General features: G+C 42.9%; 1 protein-coding gene across 4 annotated transcripts in view; it reads left to right on the forward strand.

The window, feature by feature from the left end:
* Nucleotides 1-3,282: 3,282 nt before the first annotated feature.
* The window catches only part of SMOC2 (SPARC related modular calcium binding 2), a 141,493-nt gene continuing 128,434 nt past the window's right edge, over nt 3,283-16,341 (forward strand). For 2 of the 4 annotated variants that reach the window (XM_068153448.1, XM_068153457.1), the window contains exon 1: nt 3,284-4,122. In XM_068153448.1, the coding sequence (XP_068009549.1) occupies nt 4,048-4,122 (75 nt within the window). In that variant the 5' untranslated portion in view covers nt 3,284-4,047. Of the gene's footprint in view, nt 4,123-16,341 lie in introns of all 4 variants that reach the window. The other 2 variants (XM_068153467.1, XM_068153440.1) reach the window with 2 other exon arrangements.

Below are 16,341 nucleotides of genomic sequence, written 5' to 3' on the forward strand. Positions count from 1 at the left end.
AACTTATCTCTTGGACTCCATCTTCCCTATTACTCACAGCAAATGCCAAGAAGTAAGTCAGCAGAGGGTTTTATTATTGCTTTAAACTTATGGTATATAGGGCATATCACCCATATCAAGTATGAAAACCTGTGAATATAGGGATGGAGTCTCAGGTTGCTGTTTGTGAGCTTTTCATAGTCATACTAAAGTCATGGGAGACTTGCCACTGATGTAGATTGCTTTTAATTTAACACCTTTGTTTCTAAGAAGCTAAGTGTTTATGCTTTTCAAGTAAAAAAACCCAACCCAAACCAACAACAATTACTTATATTTTGTTATTACTTACTACAGGCCAAGTAGCAAGGAATTTGTGATGCTCAGTAATGTAGAAACCTAGGAGAGAGAAATGTAGGCTCTATCCACTCAGCATAGAAATAACTGTTCTGTACTTGTTTGCATATCTGTAAGTGCCTGCATATTCTCTAAGTATTACAAGAACAGTCTGCCTGTTTTATATTATTATTTCCTATTATTTTTCCAAACATTAATTAGGACTTTGGCATATGTCAAGCAAGGTTGCAGAATGCATGCGCTGATTGAAAACCAGCAAACTTCAAAAGCAGGTGAGAGCATGAGGTCTGCTCAGTACTTCTTTGAAGGAAGGTGCCAGGAATCCGTAAGATTAAAAGAGCCTTTTTGTAAAAATGGCATTATCCCCTGACAAACAGCACTTGATTCTGCTACAAGAAGCAAACTTCCAAACACTTCAATACTCCAGCCAATTAACACATCTTGGATCTAGTGCGCTAACAGTATTTGCTTGCTGTAGTCTTGACAGTTAAGAACCTGATAATTCTTCCTTTCTCACAGGATTTCCAAGATTCTTACTGAACAATCCTACTAAAATTAATACAGCATGGCCAACCTTCCACAGGATTTAAAAACAACCTTAACAAGCCTATAGCACAGAGATAATGCCCTTTCACTCAAAGTTCTTTTCCAACTTCTTTCCCTTTTTATATCCCTTATCTAATCAGACTTGAAGTTCTTGGAGGCAGGTAGGTTTCTTGCCACCATGGTGGTGGCTGGAAGCTCCGCCTTTTAAAATCACTCTGTCTTTTTTGTTATAAAACATTGTTTTCAGATGCCTAAATCTTGCCAGTTTTTTATCACTTGGTCTCACGTTTCCTTTAAAAACATTTATGTCAGGTCAAACTATCTTCTGGGATGTGGGACAAAGAAAAGGAAGAAGAAATTTTAAGCAGTATAGTCAAGTCTCTTTGGAGAAAAAAAGCCAGAGAAATGACAGTAGACAAAAGAACAGTGTATATTTCAGCAAGGCAGCTTTATTTTAAAACCACAATGCCAGCAGTTTCTGGACTCTAGGTTTCCTTTTAATTTTTTTTTTTTTTGTAATTTTAACTCCAGAGTTCTGTCTGTCTGGTTATTGCCCAACTCTGTGGAAATCCACTCAAATTTGACTAAACTCTCAAAAAACTGACATTTGCTTTTTGTTAGATTAACTTCTCATCTATTCTGAGCATGGAATTTTCTTGCAGTGTCAAATCCAAACTGCTGTGAGGGTTTACCATGACAGATAAACTGAAACCAAAAGGACTGTCCACCATGAATCATCTTTGTCCAGCTGCTTGTTGCAGTGTACAGAAGGATGCTGAGCTGTAGGTGAAGGAGCCATGGGAATAGCAAGCTACCAAGAGCATGGCAATAGGGAAAGTAGGCATGGAAGGCTGAAAGGCTGCACAGTGATGAAGGGGGACCTAGACTTGAACAGGGAGATAGGCTGGTGGAGATGCAAGAAAACTGGGAAAATGGTTCTGGAGAAGTGAAACTGTCTCCATTGATAAGGCAATGGGAATGAGAGGTTTGATGAGGGGAAAATGGGACCAGGAACACATGGAGAGTAACTTTGAGGTATGAAAGAGGCTGGAGTCACCACCACAATAATAAAGCTCCTTCAGGCTCTGACAGAGACATCAATATTGCCAAGCTGCACCATCTCCCCACTGAGTGGAAAGGGCTGTGAAGCCTATCCTGGCAAAATGTCCTGTGAAGCCTACTTCAGAGAAGAGCAGTCTGCTATCAATGTGTGAAATACTGTTAGTCTGTTTCTGATGGGGATAGGTCTCAAACATGTTTTGATCTGGACAATGCCATATGATAGCTTTTTTTTTGTTTGTTTGTTTGTTTTTCCTTCCCCCTTTCTTTTTCATAAAACCCAAAACAACAACAACAACAAACCCCAAACAAACAACACAAACCAGGAGATACTACAGGCCACTCACACATGCATGCACATATGTTGTATCATACTTGAGTTGTTAAAAAAAAAAACACTTTTGGAAAAGAGAGCTTTCCAAATTGTTGTGACTCTGGGTACTCAGTTGAGACCTGGAGAAGCTGTGACTTTGTTGGCTGCCTGCCTTGAACATCGTGGGATCTGGAAAAGTCAGCAGTAGATGTCTCAAACGGGGCATTCAACTCTATTTCTCTCAGCCTTGGCTCACAGTGCATACAGACACTGCTCCAGTGAGTGTGCTCCATACCAAGCTCTGGATAAGGCTGTGTGTGACTACCAGGGTGTGATGAGCCTGCAAGGTCAGATATGCACACTTGGGAAAAAATGTCACTTGCATGCTGGGAGTGTGCAGCCTCCCTAAGATTCTTTCACGTCTGAATCCGCTTCCACAGATGTGCACACTCTAGGAATAAAGCAAGCCCTGAGAGCTTCAGATTCCCTGGTAGCACCACTGACCCATGGGGATCTCTGCAGGCTGGCAGCAGATCTCAGAGGAGGAGCGGAGGACTCCTCCATTGACAAAACTGCAATAAAAGTTTCTTTCAAGCAGCCGTAGGGAGATGATTCGCTGGTGGTTCACAGTAAGGAAACAGCAAAATATCTCTATTTGGCTCCTAAAAGATAAGTGAGAAAAGCGCCGAACTATCGGAAGGAAGGTTTCACCTGGCATTTACTGCACGGGTTGTGGCACCCTTGCAGAGACCTGCATCTCCCGAGGAAGCAGTCCCCATTCCCCGCCGGGCCAGAGGGTCTGACAGCCCCCAGTGACCCCCGACCACGGCCCTCTGCCCCGCAGCTGCCCTGCTTTCACCTCCTCCAGATTTCTGACTGCCTCAGCCCTTGCTCCCTGCCCCGTGCGGTGCGCGGCGGGCAGAGCGGCGCACCGGGCGGCGACAGGGCCACGTGGGGTCGGGGCGCACCAGGCGAGGGTCAGGGTGTACCGGCCACAAGGTTCGGGGGCCTCTCACCCCCGCATACCAGTATTTCTGTATGTTGATTCATCAGAAGGCGGGGGGAAAGAGGGAGATGTTGGCATGAGCCCTACGGGGAAGCAAGCAGGCGTCCCCTCGGGAGAACCGGGGAGGGTTAATCGGCGAGGCTCTTTGGGTCTGGGAGGAGAAAGAGGAGGCCGGCCTGGGGAGGTGGGAGGATAAGAGGAAAAGGGGAAGAGCGGCTCGGTGAGCTTGCACACCGCCAGCTTCTGTAGCCGCGGCAGTGCCTTTCCCGCGGCCCCTAGCTGTCGGCGGACACCGGAGGAGTGGTGTGAAAGGTCCTCGCTTCCAGTTTCAGCCTTTCCCTCCTGCTTCCTCCCCGCCACGGGGAAGCCGTGTCTGGGAAAGAAAGAAAGGGACCTCCAGGGCTGGGCATCAGCCCGTCCTAGGCGGAGGAAGGGGCAGCTACTCGAGGGAGGCAGAAGGGTCCAGTGGATGCCCCACGGCAGTGCCTGTGGGGCAGGAGGGCGCTGGGAGGAGACAGGCTGTGGAGCATCTCCGAGCCGAGACTGACTCTCCACGATAGAGGGAGGGAGACAGAGAGAGGAAGAAACTGCTACCTCTCTGCCGTACTCCTGTCCCCAAATTTCAGGGGGTGGAGAAAAAGAAAATCGAGGGCCTACGCTGGGACCTCCCAGTGGGAGCAGTTGAAAAGGAGCCAAAACAGGCGTCGAAGCGGGGAGCGACATCCCAAGAAGAGTCCCCCTCCTCCGCTTCCTGAAGCCGCAGTGTGTCCGCCGCCTCCGCAGCCTCAGGATGTGGGTGCCGTTGCTGCTGCTGCTGCCGGAGCTGCTCCCCGCCGTGCCAGCCCAGAAGCTCTCTGCCCTCACGGTAAGGCCGCCCTGCCGCTGGGCGCTGAGCGCCCGGCGGGTCGGTTCTCCGTGGCGCACCTGAGCACTCTGATGCGCTCCCCCAGGCTGAGCTGCCGGGAAAAGGGCAACTGAGATTTGGGCGACGGATGGAGCCCAAGATTAAAGAGGGCAACTCCAAACGCGGCGTGTCCGGTAACGCGGGCGCTGCGGGGTGAGCAGCCGGCACCTCCGCCCCGTCGCGTTTCTGCAAGGCAGAGCACGCCGGTGGCAGCAAATTGTGAGTTTACTGTGGGTCTCCGCAGAGCTCAGGCCAGTGTTAATGCTTTTTTGCTTTTTTTTTTTTTTTTCTTCCCTCTAAAAGGATTAATGCTGCAGTGAGGTCTGCGTTTGGACCGTCTTGGACTGCCCAATTTTACTTTAATTATATAGAAACATGAAACAAGCCTGTTTCGCTGTTCCAGGCTCTATGATGCCGAACATGGATCTCTGTGTAGAGATGGGTGAACCAATTCATTAGGCTTGCTAAATAAGCCGTAACCACTTCTATAGCCCAGACCTGAGGTTTGCAGCTAATAGCTTGGTTCAGTCCTCTTGTAGAGCTTGCAGTGTTTGCACAGCTATAATTAATGCAATCTGTAGAAATAAAAACATTTTCCTTAAATGTGTTTTTAAACAAGTGCTTGAGTAAACATAACGGGCAGTGAGTACCCCTGTCAAGCTGTTTTAAAGTATTTTGGTGAGGGCCGTGCCCCTTAGAGTTTACTATGCTAAAGTTACCGGCAGTCGCAAAGTGAAATAGACCCTGGTTTTGTTGCGGTCTTTTAGAACATTTCTATAAAATACTGAGGGGTGTGTGTGTGTGATCTCCCTCTCCCTCTCCCTCTCCCTCGCCCTCTCCCTTTTCGCCCTCGCCCTCTCCCTCACCCTCTTCTCCCTCTCTCTCTCCCTTTTCTCCCTCTCCCTCTTCCTCTCCCTCTCCCTCTCTCTCTCCCTTTTCTCCCTCTCCCTCTCCCTTTTCTCCCTCTCTCTCTCTCCCTTTTCTCCCTCTCCCTTTTCTCCCTCTCTCTCTCCCTTTTCTCCCTCTGCTTCTCTTTTTCCTTTTCTCCCTCTCCTCTTTTTCCCCTCTCCCTTTTCACCCTCTCCCTTTTCCCCCTCTTCATTACTTTTTAAATAAGGGGGGAATAGGTATGGCTCCAGGAGAAATGGCAGTGGGGAATGGCTAGGCTGTTCATACCTGAAATTCTTCAGAGAACGTTTTGCCTTCTTGTCTTTTTGTTTTTTTTCTTTCCCTTTGAAACGATTTGTCGATTCGGAGTTGCCAGTTGAAAATCTTAAAAGAATAAGTTTGCTCCTGATGAATTTTATAGTGTATATCATTTGAAAGTGTAAGACAGAAAGAGTAAACTGTGTTTTGTCTTCTACTTCTTAAGAACCTAATTTGAAGCACTCGTGAGCTGTCAGATAATACACGCACACTATTCTAGTTAACAGGTTAACGTTACAATTTAATTCCAATTTCAGTTTCGCAAATCAGAATTTGATCAGAATTTGCAACGGATTGCATGTTCTCTCTTCAATACTTAAAAAAGTTCTAACTATTGGCATAGAAGTAAACAAAAAATTACTCTAAAACTTAAAAATCCATATACTAGTGACTGTAACTGCTATAGTATCTGTAAATGGTACATGACTCAAATAACACGAAAGCCTTTTAGCAGATGTGCATAAATCACTGCTGAACGTAACTGTCATTCAGTGAGTGATTGCCTGCCTCACAGAAGAGAAATCTGTCTGGGGCACTTGGGCAAACTCCTTAAAAATTAAATGTTATAGGCTCATGCAGATGTATTTGACTAAGAGATCTCTGAAGTCCCTGTTTCCTCTTTCACCCATCCAGAGTCTATAATGTTCAGTGCTGTGCTTTATAGTAGTGTGAATCTTTATGCACCATGACCACAGAAGTTAATCCTGGTGGAATCTCCACCTTCTACTACCAAAACAGTAGTGGCTTTGGAGATTTTGAGCTTTCTGACTGAATTAAACCTGAACGTTTTGATAAGGGTAGCTATCTAGCCTTGTTCATAAAGGACTGTAGGTAGTGAGTCCATGTAATTTTTCCTGCTGCCTGTGCTCATCTAAGAGTGCTCTTACAGAGATAGCTAGCCCATGTGAATACTACACCACATTAGAAATCCTTCCATAAAATGGGCGATTAGCATCCAGACACCCATAGGAAGGAAACAACTCACAAACTCATGCACACATACTTTTTACATCTTCCCACAAGACTAAACTTTGAATAGGGCAGGTTTATTTCTACTATTCGTGTACTTCCTTACTTAAACAACAACAAAAAACAATACTATTACAGCAACAAATACCACAGCACAAAATCATTCTTTACTCTTGAAGACGTTTTGCTTGTAGCTCACAGACCATATAGCCCCTTCCCACATGTACCTTTCTCAAATATTCATGGTCAGTATCTGCATAATTATACGGAAAAACAAACCCAGGCTGTGTAGAAAGACCAAGAAAATGCATGAATTTTTTTTAACCTGCTTTGCCAGCATGTGATGACAGAGAACTACCATTCATTTCTAGACATCAGATAAAGACTGTTTTTATTTGTGGTTGGAAGAATAACAAAGACAGACTGATATTTTCATAAATAACGAGAGGCCATGGGACAGAATGTATTTTACAGTGGACCTGAGTTTCATGAAAATGGGGGTGATTGTGGGAAAGGTGCTCACATATGTGATGATATCACACTGTCATGCATATATGCAGTTTGCTAGGTGGTAGAGATATCAGGGGGACAGTTTTCTTTGCCATAGTGGTAAATCTGCCATAAGATGAACATTAATAATGATGTGATAATGAAATTACAGTTCCCTCTAGCAAAAGCAGCCATAAAGTTAAGGTTATTTTCCAAAAGGTGACTGTGTGGACCAGATATTGAATAGCTCTGGGTTCTAAGTGACAAACTGGATAATGGCTGGGTAAGGAGAGGAATATCAGCACCTGTCTTTATGTTTTTCATTTGTCTAAAGAGATTAATGGACTGTTTTGACTTCATGTCTTTGCTAGTTCCAGAAATAGAGCTTATATCTCATTCAGAGAAGACTTCCAGTAGTTTGTAGGGCTGTATCACCATTTAATTAGGAATCATATTTTTGCTTTTCCTGTGGACAGGAATACCCAAAACAACCATCCATGTCTATAGTTCAGGTGAATGCATGATTTTCAAATGTTAGAAGGTTTGCAGTATTCCAGCAGCAAGAAATTACAGTTTTCACACAAATACCTCCATGAGATTTTTGACTGCCCAATAGCCCTATGCGAGTGCATATCTGCAGGGAGTAATGAGTATATGACTTCCTACAATATTGATAATACCCATCAGCACAATTTCTGGCAGGTGGATGCATCAGAGTACTCAACAGGTAGTTGAGATGCATCAGGCAGTTGAGAGTCTGGTCCTGCAGCCTGCATGGCTACGTCTAAAGTGTATATATGAATATTGTGGTACGTTCTTCTCTACCCAAACTGTGGGCCCAGTCCCATTCTGTGTACCAACGTAAAGGAAGGACATGGAGAGTGGTCAGATACACAGTTGAGTATGTATTGCAGAGCCAGGATGTACATCAGGGTCTAAGAGTTCCCAAGTTCTTGTGCATTCGCTGGCTTAGAGATAAGCCAAATCTAGTTTGAGTTTGTGGCAATCTTAACTTCTTGTCATCAAAACCAGTCTTTTCTAAAGATACTCCTGGACTCTTGTCTTCTAAGTAGGAGCATATTGCAATCATAGACAAAGTAAGAAACATAATATTCCAGTTCTGAATTTCTAACTGAGCCACATGAATGCATGAGGGAGGAAAACATTATTTAATGTTGTATTTATTATTATTTCTAATAAACAAACATTGGCAACAGAACAATGACTTTCATTCTGGGAAGGTAAGCTGAGAACTGTCTCATAAGAAACCATGAGATCTGGAAGGACTGTCGCCAATTTGGCTTCTCCTCGTTTTTCCTCTCCTTGTGTGAAATAGTAATGTAAAACATTCTTACATTCCAGAAAATATCTTGAGTAGCCTTGTCTTTTTACCTTGTTTATGGAAAGGCAGGTAATTTGCAATTTTTGTAACACATTGGAATGTTTTTGCAATTTTGTGTTTTTATTCTACTCTGCAAAATGCACCCATTCTTTTTGCATGTATGAAACCAGTGAGAACTCAGTTTTACTGCCATATTGTGTTAGGGTAATAGTCATGTCTTGAGGATGTAGGTACTTTTGTTTTCAAACATGATGTTTTATTCCTCTAATAAAAGAGTTTATCATCACTGCACTTACCACCATGCTTTGGCATTGTTTATGCTGTTTTTGGAACCATCAGTCTTGGTGTTATGTATCTGCATCTGCTTGTACAAACAATAGGACACAAATGTTTCTTACTTTAAAATCTTGATGACTTATACCACAAGCTATTTAATTTTATTCTTTCAAAGCCTTGCTGGGCCATGTATCCTTCTCAATACAATATTTTTCTTAGATCTTACAAAGGAAGAAGGTTTGCTTGAAATGGCTTCTTGAAATGAACACCTCTGCCTGTTAAAAGTTTCTTTCATCAGAAGCTGGATATTTCAGGGAACAATTGTTTTCTTTTTCTCCCTTGGCACATGCTTTGTGAGTATTCAATAGAGTTTAATGTGCTGGATAGCTTCCACAACACTCATCAATATAAGATGGACCACTAAGGTAGTTCAGTAAAGGGAAGCTAAACACAATCAAAGTTTTCCAATTTTAGGACCCACTTGGATGGCGCCTGCAAACCCAAACATTTGGAAAATTTATTCTAATTGTGACTGAAAAACCAGGACTGTAAATAAAACTGTAAGTGGCTCCAGATCCTAACAGCATTGTTACTGCAAATGGGCATTGGTACAACCAAGGGTACATCAGCTCTGAAAATAAAACACTTTCAACAATGCTTCCTTGCACTAAGCTCTCAAGACACTTCTCATTAAAGGAAAAAAAAAAATCAGAACCTGTGGGAGTTATTAATGAAAGAGTCAGTAAAACTTTTGACCAGGGGTTAGAAGTAATTTTCTTGCATGCAGACAACACAAAACTGTACCTTATAATGTGGAAGATGTAATAGAGATGTCAGGCTGACTGCACACGCATAAGATTTTAAAACCAGAAGTGAAGGTGAATGGGGAGGTAAGAGCAGGACATAGGTAAAAAAAAAAAAAAAAGAAAGAAGTAGATCATGCATATTTTGGCCACTTGTGATGCTTTCACCCATCTCCTATTGCCCATTGAATACCTCAAGGAACAGCTGTGTGTATTCCTTCACAGCTGGCAAACCTCAAGGTTTGGTTCCTTTTGAGAAGCCTCCAAAGGTTTAGCTACTATCCAAAATCTATCTGAATCCTGTTGGTTTGCAAATTGGGATATAAATCTTTCTAATATCTGACTCACTCAGGACTTTGCTGGTGTTTCCATTTCTTCAGCCAGACCAGTCTCACCACAGGCAGAACCATTTTCATGGTATTTTGGTACTTCGGTTTCCTGTGCAGCCTGAGATCAGGAAATGCAGAAGCACCTGAAAATTAAAAACTTAGTAAGAAAGAGTTGTGATCAAAGGCCTATGTTTGAATGGCAAATGAGGTCTGAGTTTGGTTCAGGAGTGGCATCTTTTATCTGAACAAATTCGTATGTTCTTGGGGAAGCTGCAGAATGAACAGAGGCTACATTTTGCAAAGGAATTATGGATTTCCACAACTTTTTGTGTTTTATTTGGTATGAAACCCTAAATACTTCTTAATCTCCTGCTTCATTCATTGTTGTGTGTTGAGGTAAATTTTTTAAAAGCTGAGATGAAAGATCCACAATGAAGCTCATTTCACAGAGTTGGAATGCTTCTTCAGAAAAAATACAGTAAAAAATAGTTTTCAGCTATGTCCTCATCTGTCCTCCCATCCTCTGACCCTCTGCCATCTTCAACAGAATTCTGGTGATGACAATCATTTTCATTCCAGTGGCCCCTTGTAGTCTCTCAGGTTATACTCCTGTTGACATTTCTCTGTCTGCTTCTAGTTATTAATTGATAACCCCTCCCTTCATATTTATCTACAATGGTAGATAAAATACTTTTCAGTACAACGCTGGTTGTGAGTGTGAAAATGGAAATGCTTCAATAAAAAGCTTACAGTTTACAATATGCTGCTATTGCACAGAGTAATTTATGCTAAAGGGAAAGGAGGGATAAATTCACATGTAGCAAGAACTGGGTAGAGAAGTGCAAGCAGAACATAAATGACTGCAGTTTTTTTTCCTGCAGTTGTTTGATCTTTGCCTAATTGTCCCATCTACATACGGAATTGATCTGAGTTACAGCCACAGTTACATGGTAATGCAGTGTTGTGCATAGGATGTAAGAACACAAACTGATTACAGGAAGGTGAAAGCTACCTAAAAAGTGTGTGGACTGGTATTTAGGCTCGTGCAGTAACACTTAGTATCAGAAGCTTTCTCAACGTGACTTCAACAAATTATGAATGTTCTTCAAAGAAGCAAAGTTCGTGTAGTGTCATATCTTACCAGAGAACCTGTGGAGTAAATTTGTGTGGAGCCAGTCCCCCAAACTGAAGTTTTAGCCAGTTGTTGCAGAATAAGAATTTGCCTTAACGAGTTAGTAACTGCCCTTCAGTGATTTTTTTTTCCTCCCCCTTTCTAATGTATCAGCTTTTAAAAATGACCACTAGGTATTTCATCAGCTGCTTAAAATTCAGGCTAATAGAGAATACATCCTAGAGTTCTTGTCAGGATGGAAAGAGAAAACATTTCCTGAATATGGAAAGAATAATTTCCAGCTCTTTCCCTGGCTTACTCAGTGTGTTGCTAGAAAACTCACTCAAGAATGTTTATCTCATACCCATCCAAAACTAAGATTTTTTCCTTCATTGACTTTAGGCAGTTTGTTCTGTCATCTTCTAAGTCACTGAGTAAAGATATTTTTTCTTTTGTGTTACCTTGAATTTGTTCTGAGGCTGTAACAGTATACTTTACTGTCTTTTAGAACTTCATTGATAAACTATATACAAATTAGCTGTCATACATACGCTATAAATCTTTACCTCTCTGTCCTAGAGCATCTGAAGTGTACTTACATGAAAACAAAGGAAAAATCCATTGTTCTGAAAGGCTTTATTTATGCTATAACTTCATGCTGTGTTTTACAGACTTCTAGGGTGCAACTGTTGCTATAAAGTGACCACAGTCTTTTGTTTGGGCTAGATGTGTCATACATTTATCAATATTCTGACCTTTGTTTAGTACTGAAGCCAAAGATTTTGATAACAGTGTAAGGGCTCAGGAGAGATCTGTACATTTTTGGAAAAAGAAGTAGTGTCAAATAAAGAATTATTTAAACTGTAACCAGGATGGACTCACTATGATCCATGCAATGACTCAGTTTCATTATCTTTCTCTTGCTCTTATCTGGAGGAGTGGTTGAGTTTTGTCTTGAGTAAAAGTCTGCTATTGAGTCTCATTAATACTTTGAAGGACAGATGGAGGGGTTGGTCACATTTTGGTGAACACATAAACTGTTTAACCATAAGTTAACTGGAACATGACTACATGAACAGAAATGCTGTTATACCAGACCATGTTTCCTAAAGTATCATAGAGCACAAAGTGTATGATCTCTTTGGGACGTAGATCATACAATCTACAGAACTGATTCCCAACCCTTTTTCTTTGCTAAGTGCTGCTCTTTACAGGGACATATTTCTGCTAATGGTAGAACTTAGGGTCTGGGACCCCTTTCCAGAGAATGCAATGTGAGCACCTACCTCTTCTTAGGGAGGCTGGTATATGTGTGCCATAGTGGCTGTGGTGTGCTTACCTTCATCCTGAATTCTTATAGGCATCAAAACACAACAATTCCTCTTTGGGAGGATGAAGTGAATGGTATTAAAAGGAGAGTTACTATCAGAGGCAGGTATTGTAAGGACACTTTGAACATGGCTTCTGAATTGGCTCTGGTTCAGATGCCCCAGTTAAAGCATTTGTCCTCTCGGCCATCTTTGTGGGTGAAGAATAACTTAATGCATTTAATCAGTGTTTGAATCAGTTTTCATTCACTTTAGTTCCTACATTGATGTCACTTAGTGAAGACAAAGAGGTGCCAGTGAACATGATCCAAACTGTTGTATTTGTCAATTGCTGTGGTCACTGTGTGATAGCTTTTTATGGCAGTGGTGCTGTGTGTCACTGCTGAGATCCATCTACTCCAGACAGTATCCATCATGTGGACTGATGTGCTTGTGAGAGTGAAAAATCATTGTGGCAAATGTTACTTTAAAAGTGACTAGTAAGTTACCTATCTATTAAATTAAATCAAATAAGGGAAACATGGTTCCCAGTGCATTATGTTGTAGTGGAGGATAGCACATACTCTAAATATACCTTTATCCTCACAAGTAGACACAGAAAAGCAAAAGTCTATCAACAAAGAAACTAAAGAAGACCTTGATTTGATCATATGTTTATTTGTTTAGGAAATTATCTTATCTGTAGGATGACTTATGAGACAATCATCAAAGACTTCAGAGACACAAGGTAAGTGGAGAGTGGAATCTGTAGAGATCTTTCTCCATTTCTCCTCCTCTGCATTCCCTTGCAAATACAGCTCGGTGGCATCACTTATGTAGCATCCTTAGAGGCAAGGAGGTCACCTGTATTCTTCTATGACACTGTAGAAATCCACCACGGGAGGGAGTTCAAGAGCAGCATCTTCTCTGTGTCTTCTTGGAAGCCCTGCAATTAGGGGAATCCTTATTTCTCTACCCCACTGTGTTAAGTCTGCAGAGGAAGAGGAAGAAAACCGGGAGCTTTCACTTTTTAGTACTTGCCACTCAGGTGACCATCAGAGAGGCCTTCAAATAGGAAAAATTTCAAATGGAAAAAAAGATCTCAACAGAAACTAATGAAAGGTAGAATACAGTTCTGTAAAAAGAAAATATTTTCAATGACATGCCTTGCCTTGACATCAGTTAACTACTAGCATTGGTGAGAACTTGGATCAGGGTGGTGTGGACGAGAGAAAAAATATGGCCTAGTATATGAGCTGGTCTTGACTGCAAGACAGAAGGAGGGGTTCAGCCTCCTCAAAGAGTATGTCTTGTTCATTTCATTGCATTTATCCACATAGTTTCTTTTTGCAGAATTTATTACATGAATTCTGGTGAGCAAGACAAAACAAAGTGGACAACTTATTTTGCACACTGTGATTAATGGGATTATGTTTCAGACTGTGTCCTCCTGGGAAGGCAGTTTTCAAGCATGTCAAATTTTTGACGGCTTTCAGCCTAAGTGGATTTAGTTGCAAATCTAAACTTTGAACAGGAGGTTTTATCTTTCCATCTTGTTTCCTTCTTGAAAGGTTCCATGAATTGCATTTCTGAGAGAAAGGGAAAGATTTTTTCAAATAAGTGTTCATTGGTAAATTGCTCTTCTGTTTAAGTTTCCCCTTTCAGGATGCTGAATGACTGCCTGAGCAAAGGTTCTGTCAGTGCTTGGTGATGGACTTCATTAGTTTGCAATAAAATTACAAGGTGATATTCTTGCACTGTAAATTGATTTCTTTCTGAAGGAAAAATGGTAAAAAGCACAGCTCAAATATCTGTTTTTCTGTTCCAAGGAGAGTAGTTTTCTCCTATGCAAAGTGGGTATACAGTGATGCTGTTCCAGAGTGTCAGCATTTACATTCATTAGACGCAAGACCAGAGACTGAGAGTGCCAGAGTGTGTTCTAAGCTTGATCAGACACCAAGATTAATAGGCTGGCAGAAATTGCTTTATACATCTGAGTGGCTTGTGACAAACTCAGAGAAGAAGCACAGTGGACACAGCACTGTTGATTTGATAGAGTAACTGGTGATATAATCACAGATTGCAGTGTTGAGGTAAAACCAAAGAAAAGAGCTAACAGAAACTCTGCTGGTAGGAGCAAGCCCAGAGGAGCTTGAAGCTGACATCCTATGTGACTCAGTTTTGACTGGGATGTTTCTGGCCTCTGCAGATTCTCCTTCCCTGTATGGTTGATATTCTCTTCTTCGTACATCGCTTTCCCCAGTGTTTATAGACCTTGCCTATTTATAGACTGTAAGCTCTTTGGGTTTGTTCCATGGTTTGGGCAAAAAAGCCGTATTCTTGATTTGCCCTCTTGTTCTACCATGGTTATCAAGTTCAAAACTATTTAAAAGCAAATCTCAAATGACACCTTGACACCTGCTTTCAGATGAGGTGAACACAGATAATGGAGGGTATGCAAACAGTGGAGTTAATGAGGCAGTTAGGGCCACAGCCTGGCTGTTTACATCCTCTGCATACTCTGTAGATTACCCAAGATGGCTACTTTGTATAGACTTTCCTAAGGGTGATTTGTTTGTTTATTTATTTGTTTGTTTGCGTTCTAACCTAGTCTGCCTTTTGTAAAGAACTGGAACAACCCATTCAACAGTACAGCAAGAGTTGAGCAAAAGGGTCTATTCTCTGGTTTTGTCATGCTGCCAGCCAAGGGGTTCTGCATAGTGAAGAGGCTAAAGTGTCATCTACTTGGTATTTCCTGACTTTTGAGAGCTTAGTGTCTCAACCTTATCATTGTCCTAAAGCTGAGGTTCTCAGGCTGTGGTATTTATTTCCTTTCATGCTACAAACCTCTTTCTCCCTTAAAGAGGGAAAAAACCCTGACAATGCAGCCTGGTCAAACAGAATATTTGGATTTTTCTTCTTACTTTTTTTGTGTGTAGCTCAGCATGTGAGGCAGGAGGACTTCAGGATAACTGGCCTCCTGAACTGGTAGATGGGGTCAGGGAAGAGTATAATCACCCCAAAATCCATGAGGAAGTAGTTAGGGACTTGCTGAGCCATTTGAATACCTACAAGTCTATGGTACCAGATGGGATCCGTCCTAGGGTGCTGAGAGAGCTGGCAGATGAGCTGGCCAGTCTGCTCTCCATCATTTTCCACCAGTCCTGGCTCACCAGAGAGGTCCCAAATGACTGGAAGCTGGCCAACGTGGTGCCCATCCATAAGAAGGGTCAGATGGAGGAACCCAGAAACTCCAGGCCTGTCAGCCTGACCTCAGTGCCAGGAAAGATTATGGAGCAGATCATATTGGGGGCAATCACACGGCACCTGCAGGATGGCCAAGAGATCAGGTCCAGCCAGCATGGATCTAGAAAGGGCAGGTCCTGCTTCACCAACCTGATCTCCTTCTATGATCAGGTGACTGCCTGGTGGATGTGGGGAAGGCTGTGGATGTAGTCTACCTGGACTTCAGCAAGGCCTTTGACACCATCCCCCACAGCAAACTCCTGGCCAAGCTGTCAGCCCCTGGCTTGGACAGCAGCACTCTGAGCTGGGTTGGAACTGGCTGGAGGGCTGAGCCCAGTGAGTGGTGGTGAATGGTGCCACATCCAGCTGGCAGCCAGTCACTAGTGGTGTCTCCCAGGGATCAGTGCTGGGCCCCATCCTGTTCAATATCTTTATGGATGATCTGGATGAGGGTATTGAGTCCACCATCAGTAAGTTTGCAGATGACACCAAGTTGGGAACAGGTGTTGATCTGTTAGAGGGTAGAAGGGCTCTGCAGAAGGAACATGACAGGCTAGACAGATGGGCAGAGTACAGCATGATGTCTTTTAACAAGTCCAAGTGTGGGGTGCTGCACTTTGTTCACAACAGCCCCATACAGTGCTACAGGCTGGGGTCAGAGTGGCTGGAGAGCAGTGAAACAGAGAGGGACCTGGGGGTGCTGGTTGATAGTAGGCTGAATGTGAGCCAGCAGTGTGCCCAGCTAGCCAAGAAGGCCAATGGCATCCTGGCTTGTATCAGGAATAGTGTGGCCAGCAGGAGCACAGAGGTCATTGTGCCCCTGTACTCAGCAGTACTTAGGCCACACCTTGAGTACTGTGTCCAGTTCTGGGCCCCTCAGTTTAAGAAGAACATCGAAACACTTGAGCGTGTCCAGAGAAGGGCAACAAGGCTGGTGAGAGGCCTTGAGCACAAGCCCTATGAGGAGAGGCTGAGGGAGCTGGGGTTGCTTAGCCTGGAGAAGAGGAGGCTCAGGGGAGACCTCATTGCTCTCTCCAACTACCTGAAAGGAGGTTGTAGCCAGGTGGGAGTTGGTCTCTTCTCCCAGGCAACCAGCACCAGA

Source organism: Melanerpes formicivorus, unplaced genomic scaffold (assembly GCF_026170545.1).
Source record: "Melanerpes formicivorus ecotype bairdi unplaced genomic scaffold, bMelFor1.0.p_v2 SCAF_2, whole genome shotgun sequence".
NCBI classification, from domain to species: domain Eukaryota; kingdom Metazoa; phylum Chordata; class Aves; order Piciformes; family Picidae; genus Melanerpes; species Melanerpes formicivorus.